Below are 25,193 nucleotides of genomic sequence, written 5' to 3'. Positions count from 1 at the left end.
GTAAAATATATACTTTGTTTATTCTTTTTTTCAGAATGGCAGTGGGAGAAACACAAAAAACAGCCAGAAGAGTATTACCAAATCCTGCAGTGTTTTCTGGACAGAAAAAATAGCTGTTACTCCATTCATCAGATGGGTAAGACTAGCCCTCCTCTGTATCTGTCAGAAACTGATTTAAAAGGTCGTTTGTTTCAAGTGTGCTATATGTAAAGTCTAAAGCTGGCCATGCACTTAAAGAGAAACCGTGACCAAGAATTGAACTTCCTCCCAATCACCTCCTTTTACATGAGAAATCTTTTCCTTTTCACAAACGGATCATCAGAGGGTTCTGTATGGCAGATATTGTGGTGAAACCCCTCCCTCAGTGGGATGTCAGCACCATGGTCCTGACAGTTTCCTGTCTGTGAACCTCATTGTATTGCGGGAAATAATAGCTGTTTACAGCTGGGTCCAACTGCCAAAAACGCAAGCAGCATCTCCTTTCACTGACATCACCTGTCAGCAGTAAAAATGTCACCATGTAGTAAATGTCAGAATGTAAATCAGGGAGAGGAAATATTTTACAATGGGCAGAAACTGACTAAATCATTTATACACAATTATTGTAAACATGAAGCACTTTTATTACATTATTTTTACTGGAGTTCCTCTTTAAAGAAGCCAGTGAAGCTATTGAAAATCATTGGAACTGCAGCTTTGTACTGTTTGCAGTGCAAGACTATGGCTCATCAATCTACCACCGCTTCTGCCTGGCCCCAATCGACCTAGATCTTCTGCCTTCTGTCCTATCCGATTGATACTTTTGATTTACTGAAAGCCGATTGATTGGACATTTTGGGGGAATCTGTTTCCTGCAGATCAATCAAATCTTCAGGGTATTAAAATTAAACCGACAAGTGTATGGGCACCTTTCGTCTGCCTTTTACACACGTGACCTGTGTCGGTCTCGGTTCTGCCTGTTCAGTAAGCCAGCACCTGTTCAGCAAGGAGCCTTTGGGCAAGACTCCCTAACACTGGTACTGCCTATAGAGCACGCCCTAGTGGCTGCAGCTCTGGCACTTTGAGACCACCAGGATAAAGCAATATAAATGTAGTTTGCCTTGTCTAGTTAGAGTTGAAACCCCTGCTAAAGCTCATATCTCTATCTCACATCTCACACACTCTATAATGTTTATTTTAGTGTATATGTTACTATTAATCATGAGCTCCCAAATGGCAATTGCACCAATCATGAGCTCCCAAATGGCAATTGCACCAATCATGAGCTCCCAAATGGCAATTGCACCAATCATGAGCTCCCAAATGGCAATTGCACCAATCATGAGCTCCCAAATGGCAATTGCACCAATCATGAGCTCCCAAATGACAATTGCACCAATCATGAGCTCCCAAATGACAATTGCACCAATCATGAGCACCCAAATGGCAATTGCACCAATCATGAGCTCCCAATGGCAATTGCACCAATCATGAGCTCCCCAATGGCAGTTGCACCAATCATGAGCTTCCAAATGGCAATTGCACCAATCATGAGCTCCCAAATGACAATTGCACCAATCATGAGCTCCCAAATGACAATTGCACCAATCATGAGCACCCAAATGGCAATTGCACCAATCATAAGCTCCCAAATGGCAATTGCACCAATCATGAGCTCCCAGATGACAAAGGCAACCATAATGAGTTCCCAAATAAGAATTGCAACAGTCATGCGCTCCCAAATGACGAATGCAACAATTATGAGCCTATAAATGACAAGTGCACCAATCATGAGTTCCCAAATGATAAATGCAGCAATCAGGAGCCCTTGAAATTACAAATGCTCCAACTATAACCCCTAGATATCAAATGCAGCAATCACTACCCCCAAATAACAAATGCAGCCACCAATATCATTACAGTATGTTAAAGTGTACCTTACATGCCTTTCTAATAACAATAACCTCCTTTATACAGTATATGTATCTTCTTTTATGTTTGCTGCCATTGTGGCCCCTTTATAAGAATTGCAGGGTTCTGTTTATTAAAGGGAACCTAAACTGAGAAGGATATTGATTTTTCCTTTTAAAATAATACCAGTTACCTGACTCTCCTGCTGATCCTCTGCCTCTAATACTTTTAGCCACAGCTCCCGCTGTTTTCACATGACTCTTATGTTTCATTTACTGTTCACAGCTTTTTTATAGATAGTCTTTGTATACAAAAAGAATAGCCACTTGTCAAATTACACGTCATGAAGGGTACTTTCTGTTGAGCTCTAAGGTAAGGCTGCCAGCAGCTCCTCCCCAACAGATCAGTACATTATATATGGACATCTTTATTAGCCAAAGGATAATTTCAACATGTTTCAAAGTGCTCACTCTTCTTCATCAGGGACAGTAAAGGGCCAGTGTCCATGCAGAAGCTGGGGATAAGGATTCACTCACTGCTTTTATATTTGTATTTGATTAGCAATTCAGATTATGATATTGATCTTAATTAAATAGAACAAATCTACAAGGAACATATTGTGTTTGTAAATAATCTATATTTCTGCTTATTTTTGGGTGATAAATCAGCACAGATGGGCGTAGGAGAAGGGAAGTCTATAGGAGAATGGTTTGGACCAAATACAGTGGCTCAGGTTTTAAAGTAAGTAAATCCTGTTTTGGTATGTCTGCTCCATTCAGTTAGTGTGCTGGTTACTGGAGATGGCTCTCTGGTGCTGACAGATACACAGTGGCAATAACATTTCAATAGTTTGCTAACTATAAATATCCATTTATAATATTTAACTGATCTCTGACGCTAATCTTAGCCCTGAAATATGCTCAACACTGAACCTTTACACAAATCTTGCCCACACATTAATCCATATGCTACCCCTCACACTGACTGTGTTACCATTTAAAGAAGCTTAATGCAAACTTAACCCTTTGATCTAATTCTAGCTTTATCATAAATCTACCATCTCATTGACCAAAATTAGAATAGTCTGCGATGTGTAGAATATGGTGTGCACATATACTGTAGATGTGATCCTTATTTTAGTATCAGCAGTCAGTTTAACTGGCGACAGTTCTAAGTATTATCTTTGAAACTGAACATTAGGTCCAGGTCTTACAATTGCTTATCTGTTGCATCCTGATAGCTACAATCTGACTTCTATAGACACAAGGGGCCGTATGCAATTCCCTAACTCACCAAAATTAGGCCACGAGGCTGCCACCTAATTCAACTGTATATAATACCCGGCCAGGCGGGTTCTTTTGCTCCATGCAAGGACCTCTTTAATGCTGTTGAGAAGTGATGCTTTCTGTCAAGCATGAAGGCAATGGAGTAAGAACTTTTCACCTGCTCAGAGCAGGTGAAAAGTCTGTATTGCTAATCTGCTGCCAGCTTAAAGGACCTCTATCGCGAAAATCGTAAAATGTAAAATACATGTAAACCTATACAAATAAAAAGTACGTTTCTTCCATAGTAAAATGAACCATAAATTACTTTTCTCCAATGTTTTTGTCACTTACAGTAAGTAGTAGAATCTGACATTACCAACAGATTTTGGACTAGCCCATTTTCTCATGGGCGGTTCTCAAGGTTTACGTTATTTTTAAAAGCACTTAGTGAATGGCAGTTGCTCGGTCCAACTGCCAAAAAAGTGCAGCAAGCAGGAAGGCTGGCCAGCATCTTTGTGTAAATATTTTTCAGGGAATGTCTTTATAAATAATAAAGGCCATGCTGAGAATCGCCCATGAACAGATGGACTAACGCAAAACCTGTTGGTAATGTCAGATTTCTACTACTTACTGTAAGTGACAGCAACATGGGAGAAAAGTAATTTATGGCTCTTTTTACTCTGGAAGAAATGTACTTCTTATTTGTATGTGTTTTAAAATTTTAAGATTTTTGCGACAGTTGCTCTTTAAGTTAGCATCTGGGAGCCTGCTTTACTAATGAGCCCGCCAGCATCTTTGCTACCACTTGCCAGGACTCTGAAGTGCTACGATACAGGGAGCAAAGAATCTTTGAAATTCCCACCAAGCTCCCCATTGGTCCATGGTCTGAACCACTGAGAATTCTTCCTGAAGTAGATTCCCATTAGTCAGTTTGACCAATGAGAATCCTGTTCATGGTGGAGTTTCACCCTGACCATAGACTAATGGGGAGCCTTGGAGGCAGATATGTATGCTGTCATATTTATTTCATTTTAAGCAATACCAGTTGCCTGGCTGTCCTGCTGATCCTCTGCCTAATACTTTTAGTCATAGACCCTGAACAAGCATGCAGATCAAACTTTTTTTTGCCAGAAATCGGACAAGATTAGCTGCATGCTTATTTCTGGTGTGATTCAGACATTTCTGCATGCAAATAGATCAGCAGGGCTGCCAGGCAACTGGTATTGTTTAAAGGGAAACAAATATGCCAGCCTCCATACACTTCTCACGTCAGGTTCCCTTTAGGATGCTTTGCCTGGGTCCATGGATTGTAGAGTAGCAGAGCGGTGACGTGGTTGGCGTTCGCAACACTGTTGGTGGGGACGGGGTTGCCTGGCAAAGATGCAGTGGTAGTCCAGCAGGAAGCAGCTACCAGGAGGTCTACAATCAGGAATAAAGGAGATAGAAGAGTTGAACAACAGAACAATACAGAAGAAGGTTCTTATTTATTGGGTAATGAACAGGCATATGGGGGTCTCCTTAGTATCTCCCAGGTACCACCATAAGCCCTACTATTGCCAATCCCCCATGTGTGAGGGCAGTTTCCTTGTGCTATACAATCTAACGCTATTTTATTGTAAAGCTGTAGTGTATTTTTGTAACTAAAAAACAAACTGGTGTTGTTTTGCTGTTATCCTCTATAATAAAACCCTTGTGTTTCCTTGCATCCTCCTGCGTCCGTGCTTTTTTCCCAGCGAGCATGCACGGCACGTGGGTGGACGTTGGCCAGTACAGGGGCGCGGCGCGGGCGTGTTTGTGCAGGTATGCGTCGCAATGCGTGCGCAGATGCGCATCGTGGGAGATGCGGCAGCAACAGGGGCGGGAGAGTAGAGGAGTGTAGCGGCAGAGGACCACGTCGGTAACTGCCATAGGACTGCATTGGGGGCGCGTGATTGGGCGCAGGAAGTCAGCTGACTGCTTCCTGGGAACCTCACTATTGGTACCAGCGTGTCAGCTGACATGCATATTCATTAGCCCAGCTAGGATTGGCCAGCAGTCGGGGAAGTGCTTCAGACAATCATGATGTAAAAGCTGCAGGCATCATGGGAACTGTAGTTTAACAGCACTTTTCCTGGCATATACAGTGGGATGCGAAAGTTGGCAACCTTGTTAATCGTCATGTTTTTCCTGTATAAATCGTTGGTTGTTACAATAAAAAATGTCAGTTAAAAATATCATATAGGAGATACACACAGTGATATTTGAGAAGTGAAATGAAGATTATTGGATTTACAGAAAGTGTGCATTAATTGTTTTAAACAAAATTAGGCAGGTGCATAAATTTGGGCACCACAAAAAAGAAATGAAATCAATATTTAGTACACACTCCTTTTGCAGAAATTACAGCCTCTGAACACTTCCTGTAGGTTCCAATGAGGGTCTGGATTCTGAACAAGAAAGGATGTCCCGCTGCACCGTTGTAGGGTAAAAGGATCTCTCCGACTTTAACACATCAGCAAAAACACAGACAACAGCTCACGCGTATTGGAGCTCTGTATGGCTCCTTAATCATAGCTATGATTAAGGAGCCATACAGAGTTCCGATACGTGTGAGCTATTGTCTGTGTTTTTGCTGATGTGTTAAAGTCGGAGAGATCCTATTACCCTACAACGGTGCAGCGGGACATCCTTTCTTGTTCACTGCTTATTGATGCTTCGGGTCCCAGACTCCCGTTGGCTACATTGGTGGTTGCAGCGATCCATTTTTCCTTTCCAGGTCTGGATTCTGGTTTAAGGTATTTTGGACCATTCCTCTGTACATAACATCACTAGTTCATTCAGGTTTGAGGGCTTCCAAGCATGGACAGCTCTCTTTAACTCACACCCCAGATTTTCAATTATATTCAGGTCTGGGGATCGGAGATGTCCATTCCAGAATGTTGTACTTGTTCCTCTGTATGAATGTCTTAGTGAGTTTTGAGCAGTATTTAGGGTAGTTGTCTTGTTAAAAGATCCAGCCCTGGCGCAGCTTCAGCTGATTCCTGGACATTGGTCTCCAGAATCTGCTGATACTGAGTGGAATCCATACATCCCTCAACTTTGACAAGATTCCCAGTCCCTGCACTGGCCACACAGCCCCACAGCATGATGGAACCACCACTATATTTTACTGTAGGTAGCAGGTGTTTTTCTTGGAATGCTGTGTTCTTTTTCCTCTATGCACAACACCCCTTGTCATGCCCAAATAACACAATTCTAGTTTCATCAGTTCGCAGCACCTTATTCCAAAATGAATCTGGCTTGTCCAAATCTGCTTTAGCATACCTTAAGCGACTCTGTTTGTGCTGTGGGCAGAGAAAAGGCTTTCTCTGCATCGATCTCACATATAGCATCTCCTTGTGTAAAGTGCGCCGAATGGTTGAACAATGCACAGTGACTCCATCAAGATGATGTTGTAGGTCTTTGGTGCTGGTCTGTGGGTTGACTCTGGCTGTTCTCACCATTCGTCGCTTCTGTCCGAGATTTTTCTTGGTCTGCCACTTCGAGCCTTAACTTGAACTGAGCCTGTGGTCTTCCATTTCCTCAATATGTTCTTAATTGTGCAAACAGATAGCTGAAATCTCTGAGACAGCTTTCTGTATCCTTCCACCTAAACCATGATGGGGAATAATCTTTGTCTGCAGGTCATTTGAAAGTTGTTTTGAGACCCCCATGTTGCTACTCTTCAGAGAAAATTAAAAGAGGAGGGAAGCTTACAAATGCCCTCCTTAAATACTCTCTCATGATTTGATTCACCCGTGTATGTAGGTCAGGGGTCACTGAGCTTAGCAAGCCTATTTGAGTTCCAATAATTAGTTCTAAAGGCTTTGGAATCCATAAAATAAAAGTGCCCAAACTTATGCACCTGCCTAATTATTTTTAAACAATTATTGCGCACTTTCTTTAAATCCAATAAACTTCATTTCACTTCTCAAATATCACTATGTGTGTCTTCTATATGATAAATTTAACTGACATTTTTTATCGTAACAACTCATGATTTATACAGGAAAATCATGACGATTAACAAGGTTGCCCAAACTTTCGCATCTCACTGTAACAGCCAGCACTACACTGCTCCACATAGAAGGCGATGCTGCACATTTACCTGCGGGCGCTGCGACGGGCGGGAGGGAAGAGGGGTGTAACGGCAGAGACCTAGCACCCGTTATTGTAACAGGCCTTAGATCTAGTTATTATATAAATACAATGTGAGACATGTGGCTATGTTCCGCTTGTGCTTTTTGTACACCACACTGCATATTAGGAGGACTGTGAATTCATACATTTCTCTCCTGTTTCTAGGAAACTTGCTTTATTTGATGAATGGAATTCACTAGCTGTCTATGTTTCAATGGATAACACTGTGGTCATTGAAGACATTAGTAAGTATTTCACCTGCAACCTGTTTAGTTACTTTTTTGCATTGTTTTGCTAAAATTTTCATGTCAAATGTGGTAAGTATTCTATCAAATCCACCATTCAAATTGGTTCACTTTTTCTGTACATGTGATGAGGGAGCATCATTGGTGACAAGCAGGGCAATATTGGCTGTCAAGGGTCTATAACTGGCCATACACACCGAAGAATATGTTCATGAGATTTGTCTGTTTGACCAGATATGGGACTGTAACTATACTTCTGCCTCTGATTTTTTTGATGTATATAATAAATCCTTGCACAAAGTTTTTAGCTTTGCTCATTTGATCTTTTCGCAGTAAATATTGTTAAAATATCTGGTTATTGGCTCCTTAGCTCCGTTTCCTGTTGTGTGCAATTTTATTAGAGAGACAGCTATCCAAACTCCAGAGATGTGATCTAATATTGATTGGTGCAAGGTAGCAAGCAGGTAAATTATATTAGCTAGCTGTCTTTTGATTACCTGTAATAATGCAATAGTGTATGACAACCTGTATCCAAGAAAGCACATCTGTCACATGTATTAGTAGGGGGGCAATTATCACCAAGGAGTAGGCTAAACTTTCCTTTTTTTTTGTTTTTTTTTGCTTCATTTAGTACAGTTGTTATGGTAAGCCAGGAGTCTGTGCTTTAATTAGGGCTGGTGCATAAAATTGTAATATTAACTCCTGATCGGCTAATGATGTGGTCAGAATGGTTAGATTTTCTGTTGATTCTGAGTTAATTCTTATTCCAGTTAGTAAAGGTTTTCTCAGGCATGGGATAAAGCTGAATGTGGGTGGATTGTGGCTGAGGCATGTCATGTGGGGAAGATGCAGCAAACGTCCTCACCCACCCTTTATCTTGTGACTGAGGGGGCCATTTAAATAGTGATGGAAGATATAGATGATTAAGACCTTTTTGTTCCATCTTGTAATTTTTTTCTTCTCTATAAAAGATGTCTTGGAGGAAAAGGTGTTGTATAAGCACAGGATCTACCTCTATTTAAGAGTAACCTGCAGGTTGCATAGCCTTGGTGCTGAAGTTTTACTCTCAATGACTTTGTGTCTCATGACTTTGTGAAGCAACAAGCTAATCAACTACAGCTAGTGAGCTTACACGATCCACAGTCTTAAAACTTCAGCCTAAACAAACATACTGTCGTTAAGTTACATTAGTTTAGTTATGTTAATTAAAATAGATAGGTAATATAATCTCTTACCCACCCAGTTTTAAATGAACAGGCAAATGTTTGTGATTTCATGAGGGCAGCCATCTTTTTGATTGAAAGGAGGTGACAGGGAACATGAGACACAGTTGCAACTGTCCTGTGTCCTGATCACCCCTCCAATTGCTAAGCAACAAGAACAACAACATCAGAAATCCCATCATGCTTTGCACAGCATCAGGGGAAAAATGCCCGGCTGTTTTCTTTGATGGGGCGGAGCTTAGCTTCTGTGCAGCTAAAAAATAAGGCTTTGGTAAGAAAAACAAAGTTCTGATGCTGTGAAACTGTTAAACACCAAGACTTTTCAGTACTTCTGAGTAGATTTTTAGTCTGGAGGTTCACTTTAAAGGGGAACTACAGCGAAAAACTGTAAAATGTAAAATATGTGCAAACATATATAAATAAGAAGTACATTTTTTCCAGAGTAAAATGAGCCGTAAATTACTTTTCTCCTATGTGGCTGTCACTTACAGTAGGTAAAGTAAATCTGATAGAAGTGACAGGTTTTGGACTAGTCCATCTCTTCATAGGGGATTCTTAGCAAGGCTTTCATTCTTTATAAAGATATTCCCGAAAAAAGATTTAAACAATGATGCTGGCCAGCTTCCCTGCTCGCTACACAGTTTTTTGGCAGTTGGACAGAGCAACTGCCATTCACTAAGTGCTTTTGAAAATAAATAGATCCCTGAGAATCCCCTATAAAGAGATGGACTAGTCCAAAACCTGTCACTTCTGTCAGATTTCTACTACCTACTGTAAGTGACAGCAACATAGAAAAATAATATATGGCTCATTTTACTCTGGAAAAAATGTACTTCTTATTTGTATATGTTTGCACATATTTAAAATTTTACAGTGCCCCTTTAAGCAATGGTTCTCAATTGAGCATGTCTAGTCACTGGTGGTATTCAGACTAGTTGCTGCTGGTTTCAGCACATCCATTGGTAGACATTTCTACTTTGATTTTGACTTTAATATTTTTCTCGAGGTAAATAAAAAAAATCATCCCTTTCCACCACCCAAATACATTGTTTTGTCCCATTAGACAACAAAGAGTTGCTAGTATTGGACTGACCACCTCCATGAGTAAAGTGTAACTGGAGAGAGCTTCAAGGTTGACAGTTGTTAATTGCCATTGTTAGTTTAAGTAACTTTATGCTGTAACAGGCTCAGTTTCTGTTATTTATAATATCTTCCTTGGCAATATGCAGTCTCAGATCAGATCCTGTGATCATATAAGACCTCTAATTTGTTGAATGCTTGTATCTCAATGAATGCTTGTATCTCATTGTTCTAGGAAAAATGTGCCGCTATCGCCCTCACAGCTGGAGCGCAGCACAGGCCACATCTTACAGTCACCAAAGTGCTTGGAGCAGGTATAGGGACACCTCAGAGCAGAACGCAGTATGGAAGCCACTGCTGCTCATTGTCCCTCTGCGCTTAGGAATAAACCAGATTAATCCGGTTTATATAGATGCTTTTAAAGTAAGTTTACATGTATTCTGTCATACGCAAATCAGCTTATATACAGTGGGATGCGAAAGTTTGTGCAACGTTGTTAATCGTCATGATTTTCCTGCGTAAATCGTTGGTTGTTACGATAAAAAATGTCAGTTAAATATATCATATAGAAGACACACACACAGTGATATTTCAGAAGTGAATTTCAGTTTATAGGATTTACAGAAAGAGTGCAATAATTGTTTAAACAAAATTAGGCAGGTGCATAGATTTGGGCACCACAAAAAAGAAATGAAATCAATATTTAGTAGATCCTCCTTTTGCAGAACAGCCTCTAAACGCTTCCGGTATGTTCCAATGAGAGTCTGAATTCTGGTTGAAGGTATTTTGGACCATTCCTCTTTACAAAACATCTCTAGTTCATTCAGGTTTGATGGCTTACGAGCATGGACCGCTCTCTTTAACTCGCACCACAGATTTTCAACTATATTCAGGTCTGGGGACTGAGATGGCCATTCCAGAACGTTGTACTTGTTCCTCTGCATGAATGCCTTCGTGGATTTAAAAAGTGTTTAGAGTTGTTTTCTTGTTGAAAGATCCAGCCCTGGCGCAGCTTCAGCTTTGTCACTGATTCCTGGATAGTGGTCTCCAGAATCTGCTGATACTGAGTGGAATCCATGCGTCCCTCAACTTTGACAAGATTCCCAGTCCCTGCACTGGTCACACAGCCCCTTAGCATGATGGAACCACCACCATATTTTACTGTAGGTAGCAGGTGTTTTTCTTGAAATGCTGTGTTGTTTTTCCTTCCCCTAAACCATGATGGTGAACAATCTTTGTCTTCAGGTCATTTGAGAGTTGTTTTGAGACCCCCATGTTGCTACTCTTCAGGTAAGTGTAAAAGAGGAGGGAAACTTACAATTGACCTGTCACAGGAGCCCTAGTGGTCGGAACGCAAGTTGCTTTCCAATCGGTTTCAGCACACAGACCATGCAAGCTGTGGTCGCAATCGGTGCACGGAAATCGACGGAATTTGGGCAGCAACCCGACTAGAAGGGAGCCTGCGAGTTACGGAAATTTCAACTTACACACTATTTCAGGGTATAACTGCCACCACTTCTGCTTTCCTGGGCCAGAAGCACCCACTGACTAGCTATTTCTAGACCTGCAAATAAACGGTTAAACACACTTTATTCTGTCTAGCTAACAACAACAATACAATAGTTGTGTCTCTCCAGAAGTCTGGATTCAGATCGTGTGGCTGAATAGCAGGGTAGCTGAATAAACAAAGGACATTTGAACGTCGTTTATTAACGCATATAAATAATTAATATATACAGACAATCATTAAAATCAACAATTATTGAAACATTAACCTCCTTAGCGGTAACCCCGTGCTGGACACGGGGTAAGCCGCCGGAGGGTGCCGCCGATTTACATAATTTTTTTTTGCTGGACGCAGCTAGCACTTTGCTAGCTGCGCCAGCACCCCGATCGCCGCCGCCGCGCGCCCGATCGCCGCTATCTGGTGCGGCGCGCGCCCCCCCCCCGACCCCGTGCGCTGCCTGGCCAATCAGTGCCAGGCAGCGCCGAGGGGTGGCCCGGGACTCCCAATGACGTCCCTGGACGTCGGTGACGTCATCCCGCCCCGTCGCCATGGCGATGGGGGAAGCCCTCCAGGAAATCCCGTTCTTTGAACGGGATTTCCTGATCGGAGATCACCGAAGGCGATCGAAGCGGGCGGGGGGATGCCGCTGAGCAGCTGCTATCATGTAGCGAGCCCTCGGCTCGCTACATGATTAAAAAAAAAAAAATTAAAAAAAACTGCTGCGCTTCCCCCTGGCGGTATTTTTCATACCGCCAAGGGGGTTAATAGCCAGGATGAAATAAAAAGGAAGAAAATACTTAGGATTTGTGGAAAGATGTCCTGTTGTGGGAAAAAACTTGTAGAGTTCCTTTTGTTTCAGTTCAAAGTTCAGAGTTCAGACCAGGTGGATGCCAGCATATCCTCAAGCTGGCACAGATGTGATCAAGATGGTGTTTCACGGTGGAGGACACTTGTGTTTCAGCCTGTCAATAGTTTTATCACCCATCGCTGCGGGGAGTGGCTATGACAGGCAAAAATCCAGCCTCGGGAGGATGGAGCAGGGGCTGTCCCATCCTTACAGACCCTCAGACTGGCAGAATTCTAGTTCGGCCCGTCTTGGGGTGCACGTGGGGGCAGTTAAAATCTATACCGCATATTCACACTCAGCATGATTTTACGAATCCTAGGACATGAAATATGACAGGTCTATCATGAGAATTTACCCCCCGTCTCTTCAAACCCATATTGCTATGAGAGTTTAGGGGACAGAGTTCTGGGAATGTCACAGAACCAGCACCGGGACTCATGCTACACTTTCCCCACGTTTGGCGAAGCTGCCATCTCTGGAACCCCAGAAATATGACAGATCTGGGAAGTTATGGATTATGCTATGAGCCTCAGGTCATTCAGGATGTGTGCTAGCAACTGGCTTCCCTTTGAGCCTTACCAGGGAGCAAGGTGTCAAGACCTCCCGGGGATTCGTAGCCTGCCTGGCTGAATCTAGGCCTCCTTATCAGAGCGAAACAGCTGGCATATCCTCTGAGAGGGGCCATTCGCTCTCCAGGTGGCCGGGGAACCAGCTTGTCACAGCTATGTGCTAAACGCAATTAACTACCTTTCCCAGAAATGTCTATCTTAAAACCAAAGTTTGTCTTTCTGAGCCCTGCAATAGATGTGCGATCGATTGCGGTGATCAGAAACGGCTGCTGGATCTGCAATTTTTTCTGCGTTTTGGACGACTGGGCGTCGCCTGATGTCACAGACCCCCTTAAATATTCTTTCTTATAATTGGATTCACCTGTGTATGTAGGTCAGGGGTCACTGAGCTTATCCAGCCAATTTGAGTTCCAATAATTAGTTCTAAAGGTTTTGGAATGAATAAAATGACAACCGTGCCCAAATTTATGCACCTGCCTAATTTTGTTTAAATAATTATTGCGCACTTTCTGTAAATCCAATAAACTTAATTTCACTTCTCAAATACCACTGTGTGTGTCTCCTATATGATATATTTGACATTTTTTATCGTAACAACCAACGATTTATGCAGGAAAATCATTAACAAGGTTGCCCAAACTTTCGTATCTCACTGTAGATTGTAGCAACACCTGTAAAACAATCTTAGGGTGTTTTTTTTGTTGTTTGTTTTTTTTGTGGTCCATATGCATAGAAGTATTTTTGTTGACACAGTTAAGTATGAGCTTCTACAGCGACTTCTGGTATCTGACTACATTGGCCTTTTGCCAGCAGATTCCGGAGGCACCCAGAGAAGCAGTTAGTTTTCACCAATATAAAAGCCACACAGATAAACCACTTCCTCATTTACCCGGCTTTGTGGAGAGCTGGTGTGTCTGTCTGTCCACAACCAGGAAGTGCTTTTCACCAAGCCTTATATATTAACCTCCTGAGCGGTATGGACGAGCTCAGCTCGTCCATCACCGCCGGAGGCTGCCGCTCAGGCCCTGCTGGGCCGATTTTTATCAAATAAAGTGCAGCACACGCAGCCGGCACTTTGCCAGCCGCGTGTGCTGCCTGATCGCCGCCGCTCTGCGGCGATTCGCCGCGAGCAGCGGCGAAAGAGGGCCCCCCTAGCCGCCTGAGCCCTGCGCAGCCGGAACAAAAAGTTCCGGCCAGCGCTAAGGGCTGGATCGGAGGCGGCTGACGTCAGGACGTCGGCTGACGTCCATGACGTCACTCCGCTCGTCGCCATGGCGACGATCTAAGCAAAACAAGGAAGGCCGCTCATTGCGGCCTTCCTTGTTTATTATGGGCGCCGGAGGCGATCGGAAGAACGCCTCCGGAGCGCCCTCTAGTGGGCTTTCATGCAGCCAACTTTCAGTTGGCTGCATGAAATAGTTTTTGTTTAATTAAAAAAAAACCCTCCCGCAGCCTCCCTGGTGATCTCAATAGAACGCCGAGGAGGTTAAAAACATTACTAACGTCGGTGATCTGACTTTCTCTAGATTCCTGCCGCCAATCATTAAATAGTTCTCACTCATTCCTACTTAAAATTCCAGACTGTGTTTATTCCTGAGTATATATCTTATATATCTTACAATGATGTGATAGCTCTCTCTCTCTCTCTCACTCTATCTTTCTGTCTCTATCTATCTATCTATCTATCTATCTATCTATCTATATATATATATATATATATATATATATATATATATATATCACGGCCTAGGTGTAGTCACTTACAAACGCAATACTGTAAACATACAGTGGTTATGAGAATTCTAATGCTGACATGTGAACCTGATATCTACTTCATGTTTGGAAGTAGAAATCTACAGAAATCGGCATTAGGCGGTCGTTAAGTGGTTAAATCTGCTTCCAAGGAAGGGGGCAGTAAGAGTGACACACTGATAGGCAGTTGCAGTAAATAAACTGTGCTCCTGCCACTACTTTCATAAAGCTGGTCAAATTGCAACATCAACAATGCAGCATATCTGCAGTATTATTAAGAAGTAACTTTTAAAGAGAACCCGAGGTCGGTTTCTGCAATCAATATAGGACACAGAGGCACATTTTGCATACTATCACCAGCCTCTGTGTCCTTATACTGTGCACCCAGCCGCGCCCCGTGCTCTGCTGTCCCCCCCTTATAAAAACCGCCACGCTTGCGACACACAGATTGTTGCTAGCTTGCTGTTCACATTGATGCTGCCACTCACCGCCTTTCCCCCGCCTCCTGTACATCGCGGCTCCCCGCATGCGTCCCTCCCCGCCTCCGTAAGCTTCCTCCAATCAAGACGCAGGCGGGAAGCCGCGCTATAGAGGAGGGGGGCCGAGCGGCTGTGAGTGGCAGCATCTATGTAAACAGCCAGCTAGCGACAATCTGTGTGTCGCTAGCATGGTATTTTTATAAGGGGGGGCAGCAGAGCTTGGGGCGTGGCTGGGAGCACAGTATAAGGACACAGAGGCTGGTGATAGTATGCAGAATGTGCCTCTGTGTCCTATATTGATTGCAGAAACTCACCTCAGGTTCTCTTTAAATACCAGTAGTTCTAAGGATTTCAATGTTAATGTAGACTTGAGCCTTCTGTCTCCTGGAACAGACATTTTTCGTTCTGAAGCATTGTATCTACTTGTAAGGTATTAAGAATTGAGCTAATAGAAAATGTATCCTGTATATTTTAAAAATATTAAACAAGAAGTAACTTCTTTTTTCCCCACAGGAATGTTTTAAAATGCCCCAGTCTTTAGGAGCTTTAGGTGGGAAACCAAATAATGCCTATTACTTCATAGGCTTTTCAGGTAAGCTATTACACAGCTCATTCTGATTCCTCTAAAAGTTAGAGAATAAAAAAGGCCACTGACTACTGATTTTCACATCACACTCCTCCCATTCGTTTGCCAATAACTTTATCACTACTTATCAGACTAAAATGATCTATATATCATTCATTATAATGATAGATCAAATTAATGATCTATAAATCATTCATTTGCCAAGAACATTACGACTACTTATCACACTGAAATGATCTTTATATTATTTTTTGCGGGAAAAACTAGGCTTTCTTTGGGCAGCACTTTTTGCAAATAATTATTTAAAAAAACATTTCCCAGCTTTCAGCCATTATAGTTTAAAAATAAAATGTGTTATTCTAGACAAAATCCACACATTTTATTTTCCCATTTGTCCCTGTTATTTCAACATTTAAATTAGGTCTGTAGTACAATGTATGGTGATAATATTTTATTTAGAAATAAACATGTATTTTTTCAGTGTAGTGTTTTTTTTTTTTTCCCTTTATACTATAGCAATAATTACAAGCCTTTATTACAAAAATAACAGTAAAATACCCTCATGACATACATATTAACTACTTTGGCCTCCTGGACGTACTAGCTACGCCCAGGAGGCCATGTGCGCGTCCGCGCGCTCCCGCGGCCGATCACGCGCGCTCCCGATCGCGGATCAGTAGCCCACGAATCAGTGAATCGGGCTATGGTGCCCGATCACTGATTCGTCTCCCCCGCAGAAAAAGCGACAGCTTCTCTCAGAAGCTCCGCTTTTTTTGGCTGTTGCGTCCCCCATACGTCCCTCTACGCGTATGTTACGCTTAGAGTGACGACATGTAAACAAACTCATGGCCGCCATCTTGTGGCCAAAAAGTAAAACTACAACTAAAAGTAAAAAAAAAAACCTTAACACACATTTACATTATAAAAGTTCTGTTTACATCCCACCCTCCCAAAAAATACCCAAATAAAATGTTTAATATAAAAAAACAAAAACATTACAATAATAACAAAAAAACAAACATGTAAATATTTACCTAAGGGTCTAAACTTTTTAAATATCAATGTAAAGATGAAATATTTCTATACTTTTTTTATTTTAAACTTGTAAATAGTGATCAATGCAAAACGGAAAAAATGCACCTTTATTTCCAAATAAAATATTGTCGCCATACATTGTTATAGGGACATAATTTTAACGGTGTAATAACCGGGACATATGGGCAAATACAATACGTGAGTTTTAATTATGGAGGCATGTATTATTTTAAAACTATAATGGCTGAAAACAAAGAAATTATGATTTTTTTTTTCCGTTTTTTCTCTTATTCTTCCTGTTAAAATGCATTTACAGTAAAGTGGCTCTTAGCAAAATGTACCTCCCAAAGAAAGCCTAATTGGTGTACGGAAAAAACAAGATTATAGATCAGTTCATTCTGATAAGTAGTGATAAAGTTATAGGCTAATGAATGGGAGGTGAACATTGCTCGGATGCATTAAGTGAAAACGACTGAAGGCTGAAGTGGTTAAAAAAGTCACAACGTGTGAGCCAGGACTTTGCAGATGCCTAACTGCAAAACATTTATGTTATAACGTGTTCTGTCCAGTAGTAATGTACATGTGTAGCACATGTTCAGTTAATATTTTATTTAATTTTTTTTAAAGGGGATGAGCTCATTTATTTGGATCCTCACACAACACAGACTGTTGTAGACACAGAAGAAACTGGAATAGTACAGGACCAGACTTATCACTGCCAAAAAAATCCTAACCGGATGAAGATTATGAATCTGGACCCTTCTGTGGCATTGGTATGTATTGTAAACCTGGATCATTTTACTGAAGAGTCATTTTCTTATTCCCACTTTCACAATATAACACTTGGAGGCTTATATCCAGGGCCGGCCCGCTCATGAGGCGGGGTGAAACTTTTGCCTCAGGCGGCAAATTTCCAGGGGTGGCACCCGCCCGTCCGTGGGTGCGGGGAGCCGGCCCACCGAGCTGGAGGGGTAGCTGGCAGGACGGGGGTATTGGGCCAGCGGCGGGGAGGGGGGTCGGACCCCCCCCCTCCCTCGCCTGGGTCCCCCATCCTCCGCTCCCCTCCAGCCTAAATAGAAGCAGCCGTATGTATGTGTAAGAGGCACGGGCGGGGAGACACTCACCTCCTCCTCGCTCCAGCGTGCGCTCCACTGACATCACTTCCTGCAACGCTGCAGGAAGTGACGTCAGTGAAACGCACGCTGGGAAGAGGTGAGTGTCCTCCCCGCCCGTGCCTCTTACACATACGGCTGCTTCTATTTAGGCTGGAGGGGAGCGGAGGACGGGGGACCCAGGCGAGGGAGGGGGGGTCCGACCCCCCTCCCCGCCGCTGGCCCAATACCCCCGTCCTGCCAGCTACCCCTCCAGCTCGGCGGCCCCCCAGAGCGCCCCCCCCCCCCTGAGGGGGGGGGAGGGGCGGCGGTGACAATTTTTTAAAAATTCGCCTCAGGCGGCAAAAAGTCTAGGGCCGGCCCTGCTTATATCTTACTATTCAGCATTACATTATTATCTGCCTACCCCAGATGTTAAACATTATGTGGGTTCTTGAGAAATATGCAATGCTTCAGTTCATCTCTGAACACTGCTAGGATTATTTACATTGGAGTTGGGGGGGAGGCGGCGGCAGTGGCAGCTTCACAGATGGTGAATCTATCCACACTCTGTTTGCAGTAAAGGCAGCCATACGATCCCTCTCTGATCAGATTCGATCAGAGAGGGGTCGATCTGATGGCAAATCGACCAGCGTATGGCCACCTTTACCAGAGAGAATCCAGCGCTGGGACACCCGAAGATTCTGCCATCCAAGGGCTCTGCAGCCATGCGCACAAGCATGGTAGTGGCTTTCGGATAGGCTCCAGAGTAAACATCTGAGCCTGATCGGGTCCTCTATACTGCGCAGGTGCAGATGGTTCGCATCTGTGCAATAGGGTGGACCCCGATCAATATTTGTTATTTCCACCCGAGCCCAAGAGGGAAACCACTAGTGCGTTTTGCGCGCACTGCTGATTGTAAATATTTATGTCAGTGTTGCTGCAGTGTGGGCCAGCGCTGAAATAAGCTGGCTGAGGAGGATGGGGGAAGCCCCCTCCTGAGGTAAGTACCCCCCTAGGGGCCCTTTCTTTCCAAAAAGGTTTACTTTAACTAGATAAGGACCGCAGTGATTGAGATCTACGCCCTGTTTTGGTGGGCTCCTGGCTGGCAGGGCGTAGATCTCAATCACTGTCCGCAGCGCGTTTCCGCCGCTACCCGCCGATCGCGCCGCTCAAACCCGACTATTCTTGCCGCATCTCACAGGCTCTGCCTGTCTCTATGACGGCAGGGTCATGTGAGCCGGTCAGGAGCCAATTTCATTGGCTCCTGGCCCTGTCTTTCAATGTCAGCCGCTCCCATTGGCTTACATTGAAAAACAGGGTCAGGAGCCAATGAAAGCGGCTCCTGACCGGCTCGCATGACTCTGCCGTCATAGAGACGATAGAGTCTATGTCCTAAGGGTCTCAGCAAGCGGCGATGACGGCGGTTGCGGCAATTCGTCGGGATTCCGTCGGGATTGGACCAGCGGTCTCTGGTCTTTAAGTGCCCAGAGACCGCTGGTCCTTAAATGGTTAAAGGGAACCTCAACTGAGAAGGATATGGATTTGTCCTTTTAAAATAATACCAGTTGACTCACCTGCTGATCCTGTGTCTCTAATACTTTTAGCCACAACCCCTCAACAAGCATGCAGGTCAGGTGCTCTGACTGAAGTCAGACTGAATTAGCGACATGCTTGTTTCAGGTGTGTGGTTCACCCACTACTACAGCCAAAGAGATCAACAGGACTGACATGCAACTGGTATTATTTAAAAGGAAACATCCATATCCCTCTCAGTTTAGGTTCCCTTTAGGTGTAAGGAGAGAGAATGCATGAGATAAACAAATATGGAAAGCTAATTCATGAGATGGATATTAAGAGATAAGTCATGAGTTAAAGGACATCCGAGGTGAAAATAAACTGATGAGAAAAACAATTGTATCTATCCTCAGTCTCCTAAAATGACTTTTTTTAGACATCCCACAGTTTTATTTTATATTTAAATCTACTTTTTAAGTTTTTACCGTTTCATTGTCTCTGCTCAATGACACTTTCATTGAAGTATGTCAGAGCTCAAATCTATGAATTATTGACACTGTTTATCTCGTTCCTGCTCTCAGAAGCCATTTACTGACAGGAAAGTGTTTTATGGCTGTAATTACTTATTAGTGAGGATTATGCTATAGTCTGACCCAGGCCGACCCGGGCAGAAACTGTCACTTGTATACCTGATGTTTAACTTTTTCAGGCGGAGAAAGAAAAAAAGGAACACAGCCTAGTTATTTGTGTGCTTGGCACTGTACATAATGTACATCTCATCATGTCATATGTCACCTCGGTTGAGCATTAACCAACTCCTGACCGCCTAATGCAGATTGGCGGTGGAAGCGTGGCTCTTTGGGGACCGCCCAACGCTAAATGGCATCATCTTGCTCCTTGCATTATTAGCAGGGAACGAGCGCTCGCACGAGTACACAATCCCTGCACTACGCTGAAGGGCCTGCCACGAGCAGCCTGCCAGCCAGCCCTTGGAGCTGGCAGGCTGATTTTCACATAACAAAGGTAAAAAAAGGTATACTGCACTGTGGACATTGCTGTACAGAAAAAGGCCTTGTCACTCAACTGTCCCTCTGATGGGCTCACAATCTAATTCCTATCATAGGCCTATGTATGTTATGTGTAGTGTATGAATGGTAGTGTAGGGCCAATGTAAATCGCAGCAGCACTCAGATACCACTAAAAGAAAGCTCTATTGGTGTGAAGAAAAGGAGCGAAAATTCATTTGGGTGCTACGGTAAGTTGTATGAGTGAGCAATAAATCGTTAAACCACGACCACACTGCGCTGAAAATCCTAGCTACGCCTCTGCCAATGTCAGGTTCAGTGCATCAAAGGTGCTGCCTCTTAGTCAAGAAGTGCAATGTGAGCCTACATCAGTATTTGGGTCCTATGGGAGAAAAGCGCTTTATAAATGTGATGGTGGTGGTGTTGTTTTTAAAATTCATTTCTGGCTTGGAGGGATAAATTGTAAGACAATGTGTGCAGCATTGATGCATGCCTATATAATTTGTATTTATTTTGCAAAGTGAAATGTTATGTTTATTTTTCATTTTCTCCAGGGATTCTTTTGTAAAGAAGAATCTGATTTTGACAAATGGTGTATTACCGTTCAGAAGGTATGTAATCAGGGCATCTTCAGAAGGTATGTAATCAGGGCATCTATGAGTGGCTGGCAGCAGAGATGGGTCCTTGTAGCAACCATACTCTGCCACGCCAAAGAGACTCAACCTTCCTTTCTGGATATTTTTTTCCAAGTGGAGAAAACCTCAGAATGGGCTCTTCCTAGCACTGCTGAAGGGAGACTGCATGGCATAGGGGGGTGGGTAGAGCATGTTCAGTGTGGCTGAAAGGTACTGCATGTTAACAGTGGTCCCACCTACATGGATAACCCTTCTGAAAGATCTCCAGCTAGGGTCTGACTGCAGTTGCTAAAGTAGTCAGGCTAGGAGAGTATGATTTTTACATCTTGGTATTTTTCTGCTCTTAACGGATTTTCTGCACACTGTTGCATCTTTGAAGTAAGCACAGTATAATATAGCAAATCAGACTGTGTTGTGTCAAGTATGCCCACGTTCATATTCCCATCTTATAACTCAGAACTGCAATTTTAGATATCTCTCAGAATCAGAATTAGATTTATTTCGCTGAGTGTGATGGATGCCGCACTCAGAATTATTTTTGGTACACATTGGCATTGGACATAGCACATTACATTACATAGAATGGGAAACAGTCATATTGCAAAAAGTAAAAACACAGACAGTATAGAAACAAGCGTGCCGATGTAGGGGCCTATATATCATTTGGCAGTAGTGCGAGGTGACTTGACGCTATGCTCTGAGGACATGCAGAGTGGGGGTGCACTAGTTAAGAAGGAGCACAGCTTGGGGGGAAAATGATTTCCTGTGTCTGGAAGTTTTAGTTGGAATAGCTTTGTAGCGGCGGCCTGAGCGCATGTGCTTCAAGAAGCGACTGCCGGGGTGGCGGGGGTCTTGTGCAATCCTGTTTGCTCTCGTTCTTAGCCTAGATGCATGAAGGAGGTCCAGTGGTGGCAGCGGAGTCCAGATGATTCTTTCCGCTGCTTTGATCACCCTTTGTATTTGTCGCTTGTGGTGGCACCGGCATACCATACGATGATAGAGGAGCAAAGGATAGACTCAATAGTGGCTGTGTAGAAGATTTTCATCAGCTCTTGGGGCATACTCGTGACATTCTCTAAGTATATTATAGACTCAGTTTAGTGGCTAGTATGAAGGACCTGCTCACCATGGTATATTGTCTGTCTGCATGAGGAAATATATACATTTAAGCCGTATAAAGATTATTTAGGCAGCCAATTTCTTATAGAGCAGTGATGGCTAACCTTGGCACTCCAGCTGCGACAAAACTACAAATCCCATCATGCCTCTGCCTCCCCGAGTTATGCTTAGAGCTGTCAGAGTATTGCAATGCCTCATGGGACTTGTAATTCCACCACAGCTGGAGTGCCAAGGTTAGCCATCACTGTTATAGAGTGTTGTGGGGTTAGGAGTAAATCTGTGGGTTACTGGAGTACCGATTCCAACTCCTATAATAATCATAATATAATAATCTGAACATTTATATAGCGCTTTTCTCCTGTCGGACTCAAAGCGCTCAAGAGCTGCAGCCACTGGGACGCGCTCAAGAGGCCACCCTGCAGTGTTAGGGAGTCTTGCCTTGAACTCCTTACTGAATAGGTACTTGACCTAGCCAGGATTCGAACCCTGGTCTCCCTTGTCAAAGGCAGAGCCCTTAACCAGTACACTATCCAGCCACGGTAACTATCCAGCAACTCCTAATAAATAAGAAGTTGTATTTTTTTTTTACCTGCTAAAATATTTATTTTTTTAATGTTTATACTAGAAGGTCACTGAATGTTTATAAATACTTCCGTGAATAAACTAAAAGCCAAAATGGCAAAGCTACAGTATATAGCCTTGGCCCAAACTTTAACAGGTTCTTGTAGGTAATGATGACATGCCATGTATGCTACATGCTTGCAACCTAGATAGATAGATAGAATTGTTTTTTTTTATTTGTAATTTGATATATGAAAAAATTGAATGAGGTGTTTTAATCACCAGGAAATTTTAAAGCAGCAGAGTTTACGAATGTTTGAGCTGGCACCAAAGCACCCTCCTCACTGGCCTCCTTTTATACCACCAACAAAACCAGAGGTGACCACTACAGGTGCAGGTTAGTAAATTATCAAAGTTCTTAGCTATTTACACATGCCCCATGGACTGATTGGAAAGTGTGTGTGTGTGTGTGTGTGTGTGTGTGTGTGTGTGTGTGTGTGTGTGTGTGTGTGTGTGTGTGTGTGTGTGTGTGCGCGCATAATGTTGCTGTTGATCTGTATGTTCAATCAAAGGAGAGAGAACATGATTTCCAGCTCTTGCTGATAATCTCCTGTATTTATTTATCTGTTTCCTTTATGATAGAGCTCATTGAGTCTACTGATAAACTCTTTGACATGGAAGAAGAATTTGAGATCCTCACAGTGTGATGGAGAAACTCTGTCCATGTGGTGCCATAGGACTCCACACAGATGCAAGCTTCACTAACCAGAAAGTGCCTCAACCACAGTGGAGAACAGAGCACAATACTCGGAGCCGCAGTCTATTCACAGACATTTCTGCACTGGAGAGGATGGAGAGGGAGCTACTCGATCACTGCAGTCACCACAGTGTTTACAGTCTCACTCAGTTTGCCTCATGGATTTCAGATGTTTGCACTGAATGAAGGCGCTGCAGGCCTCTGTACTTTACAGTATATATGTAGTTAACCAAGGGTTTCCTATATCCTTTTTTAATGCAATACTCTAACTTGCACCATTTTTTATATACACTTCATGCTGGAACTGTCTGTATTGTTTGTAAGAACTGTAACAGTTATTCAAACTCCTTTGTGTGGACTCGCCCCACTGAGGGTGTTGCATTTAGAACTGTACCCTCTGAAGTAAGGATGAAAATTTGTATTTTTCCTAGCCAGCACTCTTATCTTTTTTTCACGTTGGATTGTCTAATAATCAAGTTTTTGTCACGGTTGGAAAAGAATGGTCTTACATCTGTAACGGTTTGATTGCTGTGCTGACAATCAATTATTCCAACTGTGCTAAGTCACTTGCACCAACCCATGTTGAAGTGAAGAAACAGCTTTTAAGACAATAGCCAGTTTTTGTGCAGCTCCCCAAGATGCACAATGCCTTTTAGCCTTTATTTTAGCAGTAGAAGCAAAAATAAAGGTAGCAATAAAGGTAGCATCTTTTAGTTACATGCATATAGCTAACATGTGGCTGATGCCTGGAGAAGAGGCAGGAGTTTTGTTGACTAAATAACCAACTGGATGCAGTTTGTCCAGTCACTTGAAGCCAGTAGCACCTGTGAGGTGACTGGCTGAAATCTTGTGATGAAGTCAGTTTGGTTGTATATTATGGATATTGAATATGCTCCAGTAACATCTGCCTGTGTTCTCTCCTTACCTACAGGAGAAAAGTGGACTTTTTTTTACTTCAAGAGACTATAAAGTCTTACCTCAACATTGCATGAATCATGTACTTATGACATTACTGGGTGTTTTTGCTGTAACTCACCTTCCGAATCCTGTATGCCCCAGTGTGTGGGACCGCCCCCCCTGCAGACAAGTGCAAGAGGGCGGAGCTATGTGCCAGAAGCTGGCACATTCAGGGCTTGGAGGGTGAGTTACAGCAAAAAAATAATCAGTAAAGTCATAACTTTAATAAGGACATGATACCATACATGCAATGTTGATTTTTAGACTTTAGTCTCTTTTAAGATCTGTGCATCATACAGCATATTTATTTATTTTCGCACTTAAATAAATGTTTTTTTTCCTGCATTAGCACTTTTTATCTTATAGCTAGAGCATTCCTGAACTCCTTTCCACTGAAGTGTGAAAAAAGCAGGCTGCAATAGTATGAACACTTATCTCCCTTTGCAAGTTGCATGTAAAATGAACTACAATGTGAGCCTAACAGATCCTGTTATGTTTTGCTGCACTTGTGCCTTAAAGGTCATCCTCGGAGTTCTGCATCAGGGCAGAGGTCTGAGCATAGTTTCAAGGAAAGGGGGGCTGTAAGCCAAAGCCATGTTTTTTGTTTTTGGGGATTTTTTTTGTCTCATTTGTTTTAGGGAAACACTGTGGCCCACTGAGTGATTATCACCAACACAGATAGGTGAGATTTTTGGTGATCATGCAGCTTTACTGTTTATTTACTGTTTATTTTTACTTTAATGGAAAGGCGTTTAGACCTGTTGTTAAAACTTTTCACTTCATAAAACATTGTGCACTCAGGATTAGTTTGTTAGGCATGAATACATTTATGTACGGGGTATTTGGACAGAGACAGCTTTTTTTTTCTAAATTCTGGTTCTGTATGATACTACA

The 25,193-nt window shown here is 42.8% G+C and overlaps 1 protein-coding gene across 1 annotated transcript in view; it reads left to right on the top strand.

The window, feature by feature from the left end:
• The window catches only part of ATG4A (autophagy related 4A cysteine peptidase), a 46,130-nt gene extending 21,486 nt beyond the window's left edge, over positions 1 to 24,644 (top strand). Inside the window, exons 5-13 of the mRNA XM_068251145.1 lie at positions 35 to 136; positions 2,559 to 2,631; positions 7,479 to 7,558; positions 10,097 to 10,284; positions 15,529 to 15,607; positions 17,264 to 17,409; positions 20,825 to 20,881; positions 22,871 to 22,982; positions 23,228 to 24,644. Coding sequence (XP_068107246.1) covers positions 35 to 136; positions 2,559 to 2,631; positions 7,479 to 7,558; positions 10,097 to 10,284; positions 15,529 to 15,607; positions 17,264 to 17,409; positions 20,825 to 20,881; positions 22,871 to 22,982; positions 23,228 to 23,292 — 902 coding nt within the window. The 3' untranslated portion in view covers positions 23,293 to 24,644. The remainder of the gene's footprint in view (positions 1 to 34; positions 137 to 2,558; positions 2,632 to 7,478; positions 7,559 to 10,096; positions 10,285 to 15,528; positions 15,608 to 17,263; positions 17,410 to 20,824; positions 20,882 to 22,870; positions 22,983 to 23,227) is intronic.
• Positions 24,645 to 25,193: the final 549 nt, after the last annotated feature.

This window comes from Hyperolius riggenbachi, chromosome 8, assembly GCF_040937935.1.
Source record: "Hyperolius riggenbachi isolate aHypRig1 chromosome 8, aHypRig1.pri, whole genome shotgun sequence".
Lineage (NCBI taxonomy): Eukaryota > Metazoa > Chordata > Amphibia > Anura > Hyperoliidae > Hyperolius > Hyperolius riggenbachi.
This window is presented reverse-complemented; position numbering and strand designations above follow the sequence as displayed.